The sequence below is a fragment of the Sceloporus undulatus genome, chromosome 5 (assembly GCF_019175285.1).
Source record: "Sceloporus undulatus isolate JIND9_A2432 ecotype Alabama chromosome 5, SceUnd_v1.1, whole genome shotgun sequence".
Lineage (NCBI taxonomy): Eukaryota > Metazoa > Chordata > Lepidosauria > Squamata > Phrynosomatidae > Sceloporus > Sceloporus undulatus.
In genome coordinates, this window is record NC_056526.1 from 32,785,213 (window position 1) to 32,798,530 (window position 13,318).

General features: G+C 38.6%; 1 protein-coding gene across 1 annotated transcript in view; it reads right to left on the reverse strand.

Annotated features, from left to right (window-relative positions):
- Positions 1–13,318, reverse strand: part of MYH9 (myosin heavy chain 9) — a 90,131-nt gene that overhangs the window by 33,656 nt on the left and 43,157 nt on the right. The window contains exons 6-12 of the mRNA XM_042467241.1: positions 9,399–9,491; positions 8,835–8,898; positions 8,086–8,184; positions 6,897–7,040; positions 3,032–3,127; positions 1,151–1,269; positions 265–417 (exon numbers count right to left, since the gene is read on the reverse strand). Of these exons, the coding sequence (XP_042323175.1) occupies positions 265–417; positions 1,151–1,269; positions 3,032–3,127; positions 6,897–7,040; positions 8,086–8,184; positions 8,835–8,898; positions 9,399–9,491 (768 nt within the window). The remainder of the gene's footprint in view (positions 1–264; positions 418–1,150; positions 1,270–3,031; positions 3,128–6,896; positions 7,041–8,085; positions 8,185–8,834; positions 8,899–9,398; positions 9,492–13,318) is intronic.

A 13,318-nucleotide genomic window follows, 5' to 3' on the forward strand; every position in this document is an offset into this window, starting at 1 on the left:
CCCTGATACTTAAAAAGGATCCATTTTTAACACCAGTTATCAGGTTCCTGCCTCATCTACTCCTAGTTCGGCTTTTAATATGTATAGAAATAATTTATATTCACTTACCACTTTTTACCTAATCCTTTCTCCACAGAGTTTTTGAATTTATTTCAGCTGAGTTCTAACAAAATCTTTTTTGATCCTGAAAGTATCAGCCCGATCTCCTTCAAGTTACACAGAAATTTTACACTGGAATTAAAGAAACGCTTTCCTCTTACTTACTTCAAAGATTTCAAATCCAGCAATATCAAGGATCCCTATGAAAGATGCTCCTTGTCTCTTTGTTTTATCCAGTGCTTTGTTGATGCGCATCACTAGCCACCTGAACATGCGTTCATAAGTGGCTTTAGCCAGAGCCTCGATGGCAAAGTCAGCCTGAAAAATGGGTTCAAGTTACAGTACATGCAATGTTCAAATCAAATAGCACTGAAAACATTAGCCCAGTTCACAGATTCCTGGCTGAAGTACTAAGTCACTGTTAGTCCCACCATCCAGTAAAAATTATGAACCATTTTGAATTCTTTTCTCCTCATAGGAGTTATTCAGTACTATTGGGTACTATTTACTATGTTTAGTGTAAAGGAGAAAGACAGGAAGCTACTTCAAAGAGAAACTTCATCTGACCTGGTGGACAGCAGTATGTAGTGGGACTATGGAGACTTCTTTTGCCATATATGTTTCTGATATCAACTAATATACAAGGATCCCATTTTGTTTTGTTCATTCTATCTCATATGATTAGTGGGAAATTAGCAAATATCTAGTCTTAATATCCTCAACTTTCATCTCCAAAAGTTAACAGGATGCAAAATTGTCAGCAACAAAAATAGAATGTTGTGATGGGAAACCCATTAAGGCGGCATGCTTGTAACTTTTTAGTAGACAGAAAGGGTTTGTAACTGCTATTGTCCACGTTATGCCAATATGGAACTACACAAAACTTAGTTAAGAACAGTGAACAATTTAGACTTTCAAGATTTAAACACAATCCTACATACTGTATATTTACTTGAAATATATACTATCTGGCTTATGCTTCATCACACAGCTTTTTTGGTTTGTTTTTATTTTTAAACTTCTGGTTTTTATAATATTGTATAATACATACCTGTTCTTTAGTCTGAGCCTTCTGGACATAATCCCGACCCACTTTGATGCGAGGGGTGAGAATTCCTCTGGTGAAGTCTGTCACATTGATACCCAGAAGATGAGAAACTTTCTGAGCAGCTATGGGAATGAAAGAGCAGAATGAAGCATTTAGTCCTTTTCCTTCTTCCATTTTACTGTGAAAGGGGGAATATTTTAAACTGTTTCTGAAAGAGTCATATAATGAGACCTAATAGCTCTCCAAGTACAATAAGAGATGAAAAATGTTAGTTTGTTTTTTCCTGTTCCAGAGAGACAGATGACCACTGTTTTGTGTATGTCACTCAACAGGTCCCAAGGCATAGTCAGAAGCCACATCACAACCTTGCTAAAACCAAACAGATTTTGGATCTGGTTAGTACCTGATTGGGAGATTGCCCATCCACCCATCCTATGTCTACCTGTGCATGGTACTGTATAGGGTAGTTCCATCATGAAAGAAAGAAGGGATATACATGTAATCAATATAATTTTGAGAGAAGAACAATCACTACTTTTTCCAACTGTCAAACTATATGACTAAAGAACCTTCTTGATTAGAAACCAAAAAGTATGAGGAAGCTTAAGTCCTAAATTCTCTGTCACTTTAAGGCAGGTCTCTCAATTTCTGGAACCCGTCCAAGAGATTGTACTCAGCTTCTCACAATTTCATTTACATGGGTTCGTATGTATGGTGCTAATAATTTCTTACATATTTATAGCTGGAAGGCACATTGATTTGGTTGTAAAAGGATGCAAACACCCTTTATGAAGCCTTGTTTCTTCATTCTTCTCTATATTAAATATTAACTGCTATCAAATATCAACGTGTTTTAAATTTAGCCAGCTCTGACATAAGAATTGTAATCTCTTTTGCCCTGAAATTTCTGTAATTTGAGCATCGGAGGCCAGAAACCATGTTTTAGTAACTCCAGCACTCACAAGGTTGTGACCAAGTTGAAATCCCCAAAGTCAAGTTTCATAATTGACATTAAAGCCTAGGAATGACATTTAAACCAATACCACCTGAATATGTTTCATCTCTAAACTGAAAGCAAAACTACATTGTATTAGTAATAAGCCTCAAACTCTAAATACAGCTTTACTTCCATGGTAATACTGTAGTTCCACTTCTAACTGTTTACTTTTTCACCTTTTTCCTAGTACAGGAATTGTGTAAGGCATCCATTTCAGAGTTATGAGAAGAAGCAAAGAGATTCAATTTTAGAGATTATAACCTAACCACATAGTTCAAATGAGCAAATCCAACCCATCCTAAGTGGCTGTTCAAAACACACCAACAGTATCAAATGCATATCCCTTCTGAAAAGCAGTAAGTCCATCCTCTCACTCTATTAGTCCTCTTGGCTGTGTTCTGTCTTCCTCTACTTTTTGGTGTTTTGTATATATGTTTCCTTCTCTCTTCTTGTCTCCTCAGTATTTTTTCCTTGCAGATCTCAGCATCCATGGTCCTTCTCCTGACTCTTTCCACTACTATACACCCCCTCCTTTCCCTTACTCTTCATTCTGTGTCACAGCAATAGGCAATACATGTGCCTATTCACAGGTGGCTTCAATTAAGACAATGGAGGAGCTAATATATACATGTATACAATGTTTCTGCCACCAGGAGGCAATACCACTGACTGTTCATAACCTGAACAGCTACAACCCACTGCTAAGAACCTGTTTACATTTAAAAACACCATGAAGTATGTAATCATTTATACAATGCCACAAGAGTTTATTTGTGCATATTCTTAGATATGGGTCTCTTAGATATATGTACACAGTATTTTTAAAGATTTGAACTGAGAATTAGAAGCATAGCTCCTACCACTCAATACCCATGGAATGTCTTTACCTGTATTATCAGGCATGGATGCCTGATCTGTGTTGCGTTCCTTCTTGAACACAATATTCCCAAGCTGAAGAACACCAGAGATTACTTTTAATAGACCTAAAGAGGAAAGAAAAATACCAAATTTCACTCAGGAAGCATCATCCACAAATTGATCTGCACAGATGTGTCAACCCCATTACCCTTTTGGTAACAGCTGTACTAATTAGACCTGCAACAAAATATGGAAGGGGAGTTCTCACATTCACTTTTATACTCAGCCATGTCTGCCTCCAAGATACTTCATGGATTTTATCCACCTGCTTATTATAATTCATTGTATAATTGATGGATTGCCAAGAAAAACATTTTTAGCTGTTGGCATTAGTGCTGTAGGTAATCTATGTTGCTCCTTTGGTTGCTCATTGCTGTGTAATGACAGGGTAGTTTTGCCACTTATCTTATACTAGGGTCCTGGGAAAGGTCCCTCTAATTTTTATCTTAAAGCAAGGGTCCTGCTGATTACATTTTCTAGTGCGGCTTCAGACTGGGGAGACAAAAATTAAATTCTGTCTCACTGCTGTTGCTCCTCTACACTCTAGGAAATACTGGAGTCAGGGCAGCAGGAGAAAACAGGATTGTTTTATGTTCTTTTGAATGGAATATTGTTTTCAAGTTAAGATTAGGCAGTGGGATCCTAACCCTCTTTTAGAAGATCAGTAGTAACACCTTATACCCTCAAATAATGAGAAGTGAAGAATGAACATTATTTCTTACAGACACATACAAAACTAAAAGCTTTGACAATTATTGTATTCATCAGAACAGAAATGGTGTTGTACCCGTGTAATCCATTTGTTAACAGCAGTGCCTGTAATACATCACTCTAGAGCACTCTAGGCTTCTTGATGCATCCCTGCTTGTAAGTGGATGGTGTTAGTTTGGCCACATAAGCAAGAACACACATCACTGAACATCAAAAACAGAGGAAAGATCAGTGATTTCCAGACAGAGGAAGAGGAGGGTTCAAGTAAAGGAAGCTTCTGAGCTTAGAGTGTGGGCTATTTTTGACCCATCCACCTAATTTTCTGTCCAGCAAGAAAAAGGACTAAGAGATATTTTAGAAGCAATGTTGACACAAAACCAGCAATACTCACCTGGAGAGAATTAATTCAGAAAGACGTTGCTACACCTCATTAAGATTTAGTAACCTAGAACTGGAGGGTGATCGTGTACCACCACAAATTTGTTTACTTAGGGGTCATGCAATGGGCTCAAAAGAGCAGTACATGTCTGTGCTGGTCCAGGACCACAGCAAACTGCACACACCTGGCCCTGATCCTCAACCCGTCTATCGACAAGGAGCAGCTTTTTGCTGCTCATTTTTGTGCCAGTACCAAGTTGGGGTGAGCTCAGCCCAGCTAGGTTTAGGGTGTACGATGTGTAAACGCCAGACCCACAACGCAGACAGAAGCCAGTACTTTGGGCCCAGCTGCTTCGGACCATATTCCATTTAAATTCATTAAAATGCTGTTTACAGGCACTACAGACATATACACAGTGCCCTGTTGATTCACTTTTTGTTGATATTTTTTCTCACATTTTGTTGTCTTACAAACTGGAGCTGAAATGGATTTAATTGGCACTATTATCATTTGATGTGCATAAAATACACAGCACTATGAAAACTTTTGTGGCACAATAGCAATACTTTCTACCTTCACAATGTTAAGTTTCTTGTGTCTATCAAATATTAAGAATGCTAATTAAATCCATTTCATGAAGCCTATACATTTTGTTACAAATGGTTGTTATACAACAAAATGTATTGGCTTATGAAATGCATTTAATTAGTATTCTTAATATTTGATAGATACAAGATACTTAACATTGTGAAGGTACAAAGTATTGCTATAATGGTTGTAATACTGTACAACAAAATGTGAAAAAGTTGAAGGGGATGGTAAATCCTTCTGCTAGGCACTAAATTTTATGTAGACATTATGGCTTTTCCTTTAATAGAAAGCACAGAATTGTTCAGACAGTCTAATGGAGATGGCCAAACCACAGGAATGTATTCATTGCCTACCTCAATGGAAGCAGTGGCAGATGCAGATAGTGATCTCTCTCTATCTCCAACATTATCAGATTGATAGTCAAGTGCTACTATCTTCAACCAATAAGAGATCCCTGTCTGCTTGGTCTTAATGAGGAAAGAGCCTACAGTAGGATCACAAACTCACATTGGATGCCAAACTATGTAATTAGCAGTGTAGTTACTGGTCACATGGTAAACACCTTCAGCTGATATAATTTAATTCCAAATGAATTAACTTGATATAGTGTTCCTGTATGACAAGCTATGTTTGCAACAGTGTCTCAGTTTCATATTTACACACTGCCCAGACAACATTGATTATAGGGCAGTCTAAAAGTGCAATTAAGTTAGATCAGTCAGTCAATTCATGCATCACCCACTGAAAGAGCTGCAATAATGCATTACACCACAAGGGGCACAGTTTGTAGAATACAAAGCTCTCTCAAAAATACAACATTTGCTGCATCAAATGTAACACCTTTTCAGCCAACAGAATGCTTATACTATCTAATTTAAGCAAATTATGGTTTAGAGGTTTGGAACCTTTACTCTGAAGCAGACGGACAGACTAACTGTTTTCCTAATGTTGTATGTTTATACATTTAATTAATAAATAATGAATTCAGAAGATAAAATAAGGTAAAGGAAGACATGCTTCTATTGAACAACTCATACTCTTTGGATGTTCACTCACAGCACATATACTGTCAAGGTCAAATGCAGAGACAAAAAAGCCCTGTTGCTAATAATTTGTACCAGCACAGCCATATACAATTTGCTACATGCCACAGGGCAGTTTGGAATACTGTTGGGCAAATAATGACAAGATGACTAGATACAGATTATATCACATCTCTACTAAGAAATTGCTCTGTAACATTTCAGTGGATGATTTCACCAATAGTTCTTACATGACTGTGACTTTTGGGCCAGTTATTCAGAATTGCCTTCCAGAATGGTACTTAACTAGCATGCAGTTAGGCTTGACTTTCCCTGACAGGCTTCTGATCACTAATTTAGCATCCAGGTGCTTCAGGATTTCATTCAAATATGACAAAGCCTCCTGCACCTCAAAGACAGTGCTTGATGAAGAAAGGATGAAAATCTGTAGGGTCTGAGGGAGGACTGCAAACCTTGCCTTCACATGGAAGCTCACAGAAGGGCTACCTTTAGAGTGTTGGGATGCCAACTAGCAATTGTAGGTTAATTGTGATGAGTCCCAAGCTGCCTTCCTAGAATGGAAATTTGTTATGTCTTAAGTACAGTGTATTTTTTATTTCTATCTTACACTATTTCCTCTCTAAAATCAGTTTACTTGCACTGTTTTTAACATAGCTGAAAAGAGAGATTTTTTAAACATACTGTACATACTGCAGCCCTGGTGGCACAGTGGTTAAATGCCTGTACTGCAGCCATTCACTCAAAACCACAAGGTTGCAAGTTCAAGACCAGCAAAAGGGCCCAAGCTCGACTCAGGCTTGCATCCTTCCGAGGTCGCTAAAATGAGTACCCAGACTGTTGGGGGCAAATTAGCTTACTTGCTAATTAGCTTACTTGCTGTTCACCGCTATGATCTTTGGAATAGCGGTATATAAATAAAACTAATTATTATTTCTTTTCCATTAAGCTTTCTGAATTGTTATATGGACTGGTGTTCATTTGGTACACTGGGAGACAAGCACAATTTTGTGGAAAATTGGTATGCAAATAAATAAGCCCATTATGGTGTTTCTTGACAGTCTTTGCAACAACCCTTTTGCAAGCTTTAAGCCCGTTTTATTAGTTACATACCCATCTGTTCATCATCTGGAATGCTCATGATCCGCATTGCCTCCATAGTCTCCTGAAACATGTCCTTATCTTGCTGACCAGGGATTGTAACATGTCCATTGGAAAGGAAACGATATTTGTTATAGGGCTCCAACAGCAAGTCATCTAAAAGATGAGAAAGATTAGACACACCATTTTAGTACATCTTGATTGGAATATTAAAAGTAAGTCACAGGACTAAAATGTACAGGCTTCATATCAAGTTTGACAGGTCAGATTCTACTATTCATAATTAAGACTGCCTACAGGAACTATTCTAAAGGCACCAGATCTTATTTTATTTTGGAAGCTAAGCAGGATCAACCCTGATTAGTACTTGGATGGGAGACCACCAATAAATACGAGGTGCTGTAGCAACATTTCAGAAGAGCAACTGGTAAAACTGTACCTCTGATTATTCCTTGCCTAATTCACCTGTCACTGTAAATGAATGAAATTCACAGCTCACTGTAAGCTGACAGGTGACTTGAAGGGACAAAAATATGCACACAGGAAACCCTAAGCTACATTCTTTTAGCACACACTAGGCTAACTATTCCTACATCTTGCAAAAGGTAGATTTATAAAGCTAAATTGTCTATAGGAAACTAGATTCTACATGAACTAGGACTGAATGAGTTTTGTCTTCATTCCTTATCTTAAGATCTGAACACGGATGTGACAGAAGTTACGCCACAGTGGTGGATGGATATCAAAGAATAATGCCTCCTCCACGTAAGCAGATGGCTGTGTTAACTCAGTTCAGTGGTGTCTTGCTTCAATATCCTATTTGATCCAAAATTAACAAAAAACAGAAAAGGAGCTATATGATACTAAACTGGCTCTCAGGAAACAAAACTATTACCCTTTCTTGGCTACAATCTCATTTCTAAATCATAACCGGAGGGCAGTTATTAGAACGTTGCTAGTTTGTATTTTGAGTGTTGCCCTAGCAATTAATTCATGTCTGGGATTCCAAGGGTTTTGTAACATTCCTGATCTAATGCTCTACATACCCTAATTTTAGACAGGACACATTTACTCAGTGAAAAGAATGGTTGAATTTTAAAAAGGGTGATCAACCAGAGAATGTTTATCCCAAGCATTTGTAAAAGGCTGGTGACAAACCTAAAGTGAGAGAGCATCTATATGTTTAACCCGAAGTACTCACTCTTTAAGTGCTCCCCTGCACCAGTCAACAAGTAATAGAAGATGTGGAATGTCCGTTCTTCTTTGGCCTGACGTATTGCTCGTGATTTCTCCAACAGATCTTTACATAGGTTAAGGGAAGAAAGCAAGACTGCCCATCTCTAAAATTCTACACATAAAGGATCTCAAGAAGCTTGGTCCCTTTTCAAACATAAACTACTAGTGGGTCATTTTTCCCAAGAAGCCCCAGTACATCTACCTTGCATGCTTGACTGCCAGTTCATACAATCTCACTCTCTGTAACCAAGCTACTATTAACAAGAGAAAAAAAGATCAATTATTTTTGTAACTAAAAATGCAATCCTATGAATTCTAGGTACAGGATTTCAGCCTAAGTAAAGTAACCTAATTTAAATATGCATAATTTGGGAGGTATACAATACTATTTGTTTGCTTTGCAAAAAAAACACCTTGTTATTTTAGACTAAAGGCAGCAAGCTTAAGAAGAAGATCAGATATTACTCTGCCATATTTTGGCATTCTCCTATAACATGGTTCTCAGGAATTCCACCCACAGAACTATTAACACATTTCACCCTGAGGTTGCCGAACTATTATGCTAAAATGATTGTCACTTTACAAAAGCAAGTTACTTCTTCAGACTTTAAAGTGCAGCCACCCACAACTTTTCTAAAACAAGATTATTATGTATGTGCCTTCCCTTCTTCCTGTTGAAAGTGACTGGATTACCATAGTCGCAGAAAAGGATACACGTCTCAATATTGGCTCCAACAATGTAACCATTTACGTCAAAATTGATTCTGATGAATTTTCCCTGCAAGAACTCAGAAGTATTAGCCAACTGCACACATGAACAATACAATATGCATATCTTCAAACAGATCTGTTCTCCTAGGTTCCTGCAAAATCCATGCTCACTGCCAGTTTGTGCAGAATGAAGAAAGTGGATATCAAATTGCCTTTTACTTTCTCTTACAATAAACTGATGTCATAGTAATAGAGAACAATAAATTACATCATGTAAAACATTTTGATTGGCTCTTGTTAGCTATCTGAAACCAGCAGACAGAGGCAGAACAATACTGTGTTAAATGGTTTAGTTTTTAAATCATTCTAAAGGTACAGCTCTCACAGTCAATAGCTAAGTTCTAACTGTACCAGAAGCAATAACATATTACAAATGCAAACAAGGTGAATTGAGGTGCAAGGAGATTAACTTATAAAACCAAACAACTAAGGTGGCCTTCAACCCTCTCAGTTTTTCCCCCTGAAAAAGAGAAGGCATCTTTCAATTATGAGGTAGGAGATACTCACAAATCTTGAAGAATTGTCATTCTTAACCGTTTTGGCATTCCCAAAGGCCTCCAATATAGGGTTGGCCTGAAGCAGCTGCCTCTCAAGTTCTCCCTAGAATTAAAAATATGAACAACAGATAAAATGGCCCTTGTGATCTCTTCCAACTCTATGAAACATTTCCTCATTCAGCTCAGAACAGCAAACAGGTATTTGCCACTTTCAATGAATATATGGATGGATTTTTGGTTAGATTCCACTTTTTTGCTAAGTTGGCAGCTTATGAACCTATTCCAGTATCTTGAAAATGCCTACTTCTTTAGATCTGAGCTCTGCAGAGACAGAGATGAACTCACCTGAGTTCTGCCACTGGCATTAAAACAGATGCAGAGTAAGCTTCATAGATGCACTTACCAAACTGAGTGTTCAGAAAAGGACTTTATTCAAGTACTGAATGTATGATTTAATACAGTCTTTATTCAATCCAATGGCTTCACATACATTAGTCCTAATATTTAGAATGGGGTTTAGAAACTCAGAACCCATGGGCATAAATCACCCACCTTCCCCTCTCCTTAGCATGCTTCTTCTTACTTCTCCCTAGTATGCCTCTTTGTCTCACAATGGCCTAAAGCACTCATCAGAAAGAAAAGGATGAGTGAGACATACAGAAACTAAATTCTGTTGCTTTCTAGTTACCACTCAAACTATTTTGAGAGAATGGAAGACATTCTTTAAACGGTAGTTTCCCCTGTAGAAGCCATTTTGTGACAGTACTCATTAACACCCTCAAAATTCAAAAAGATTGGAGACCTCTGTTTTAAAACAGCCTTGTAAGGTAAGCCTCTACTGGCCCCAAACAACAGCTAGTGATCTAGGTTACCAGTGGCTTGCCAAACTTCAGCTCACTGAGATAAGCACTCCATGAGATCTGAAACAGTATTTCTTTTTCTACTCACTATATTACACCAGTTCCCAAGGCCCCCCCAACATCTCCAGTCACAAGCTCTGAATGGAAATGCACACTCCATTGAAATATGCCATCAAAATGAAGGAAGAACAGCTATTAGTGAAGGTTGTAGTATGTTGGAAGAGTAGGAAGGATGTAGTATGTTGTGAGGATGAGGATGATGCTGGAAGGAACTGGAAGATGATAGATACAGAATGAGAAAAAGGATAGAAGGTTTTTAGATGGGATGGGGAAGAAGGTATAAGGAGGTAGGATAAGGAAGGAGAGATGGGGAAGAAAGAAGATGTAAGGATGTGAACGGTTTGAATGAGGAAGATGTGAGGTAATGTTTTTATGTGAGATTTTTTGTATGTGTATGTATATGTATTGAATAATTTCTATTGTGTTTAATATGTGTCTACTAGTGTGTTTAGTATGTGTGTCTGCATTTGTATCCTTTTTAAAGTTTTGAATTGTCGTTTTGAAATTAATAAAGATTACAGTGCGCCCTTGCTTTATGCGGGAGATCAGTTCCGGACTCCCCCACATAAAGCAAATTCTGCGCATGCTTGAGCCCCATTTAAATGAACGGGGTTTGTGCACACGGCGGCATCCCATTACTCCCTATGGGGCCTGCCGGCCCTTCCTCCCCATGCGGCTTTCAGCACTATATTTTTAAAAAAAGAAAAGAAATATGCCATCAAAAGAATGAAGGGCCCAAGTACTCAACAGAGTTGTGCTGAGTTTGCATGGTCATACTATCAGATGACATTAAGGGACACAGAGTAACACTTATTAAGTAGTAGTTTTTATAGCAAGATACTTCTGGGCAAGGGATAGCTGGCAACTACCATTTAAAGGAAACAGATGTTTTGACCTTGGTATGCCCACTCCCAGCCAAGACATGAAGGGTCATCTAAAGATCCTGAAGATCATAAGATTCCTGCTTTGTTCTCAGTGCTTTAGAGAATAATCCACATTATCATCTGCACCTCCTCTACATCTACCAGAAAATCTGAAAAGTTTTACAGGAATTCTTTTTCTTTTTCTTTTTACTCAACCCTAACTTTCAGTTCATTCAAGGAATGCTTTCACTGTTTTGAGAAGATCACTTTGTCAGGGGTCAGCATCTAATGTTCTCACTTATCCCATCCACCTCCAGGTAAACCCCTCTGCCATGGCCCTGTAATAGTTTTCTTTAGATCAATACTTTGGATTAAATATTGCATCACCCACTTCTTAGTTCTTTAACTGTGAGTGGCGAGAAATGCTATCAGTGGGATAATACTCCTACTGTGTTCCATGTGCAACACAGAGACTGTGATGTCCTGCCAGGACTATTTGAATCTCCCCCTGCATTTTCTTTCATGTTGGTTCAGGCCATAGAATATTTTAGTGTAGGAAAATTCATTGTATTAGTTGTGGGAGGAGCTGTAGGATCCCCTGCATTTTTCCAGGTTTGGTTTGCCCTTTCCCAGCATGCTCTGCTTTAGCTAGATGGTTTTAGTAGGAGGTAGTCTTTGCTGTGAGCAGGCAGAGAGCTGTCTTTTGGTGGCAAACAGGCCCAGACAGCCGGAAAGGGCATTTCTTACACGTTAGCCAAATTAGTTACCAGTATTTAGTTAGCCGATTTAGTTACCAGAAACAAGTCAGCAAAATTAGTTACCTACATGAAGTCAAAGAATTCAGGAGCTGAAAGATCTTGCACCAGCCCCATTGAGAGAGGAGATCAAACCAAGATCAGACCCAGAGAGATGACACCCTGAAGACTGCTGAAAGTCTGTAAAGTATCTTTTATTTCAAGTTATCTAGAGCTGGGGAGGAGAAAACTCTTTATTTTTGTTCTTTAAATTAAACTTCCTCCTTTTTTGAACTTTACATTCAGCATCAGAGCTTTTTTGGGTAGAAGAGTTTGATTTCACCAGGGTACCGGTGTTGCACACCCATACTTGCCACCACCTTTAGTTGGGTGTGAGACTGATATAAGTACTCCTCCTTGACAGATCAGATTAGACTTTTCCGTTTGAAACAGAGTACAAAAGAGTACTTTTTTTTTTTGGAATTTGCAATCTGATGGAACTAAGTTGCCCAAAGCAGACAGCCACAGTCATATTTATTCATAGTATCACAGAGGACAGTTAAGCCATGGGAACAGATACAGGCAAGGACAGCTGCTCTCCATCAAGGACCACCCCATCAGTTGGGCTGAAGAAAGCAAAGTCTCAGTTGTGCTCTGCAAAGTTTATTTTGCCAGCAATGCTGAACTCCCTCTGGTGTCTGACATGCATGGGTGTGTGAGAAAGGCCTCTGTCCCTTCCTCCCAATTCTCCTTTTTGATCCTGCAGTGGAGTCCTAATCCTTTGTTGGCGACTGCAATCTGTTGCTATGGGAATGGGTGATGTCACAAACTGAAACATTACAACTTCAAGGCAGGGTCAAGATCAGAAGAAAAGCTAGGTTGGGAGAGAGCAGCCACCAAACTATTTTGATGCCAGAGTCCTCTGTTTGGCTATGAGGAACACTGGTTGCCTTGAGTATCCTGTGTAGTCAGTGTTAATGCTTTGTACCTTTTCCACTTTAAGGACAAGAGAATTGGCAAAAGAGATGAACTGGATGGGACCAAGCAGCAGAGTATGGAGGAAAACAAGAGGGAGGGGGCTGCTTTTTTAAGACCCAAAGTAGCACAAAGCTGTTACAGCTTCCTTGAGGAAGCCAGGCAGTGTGTTAGGAATCTAAAGAAGGAAGTGGCTGCTTCCTAGTTGACATCCACATTATGAGAGTTCAGAGCTTCTGAACACAAAGTAGAATCTACAACACGAAGTTGCAGCATATTCTTGTTTCCTATTAGAAGTGTTTATGTTCGATATTCCAGACAGACACAGACTCCCCCTCCAACAACCCAGCCTCCCCCCCTTATTTTTCTGCTTCTCTTTTACAAATAACATTCAACTTTTGTGGATAATAAATATGCTCAGTCCTTTTTCCGGTTTTT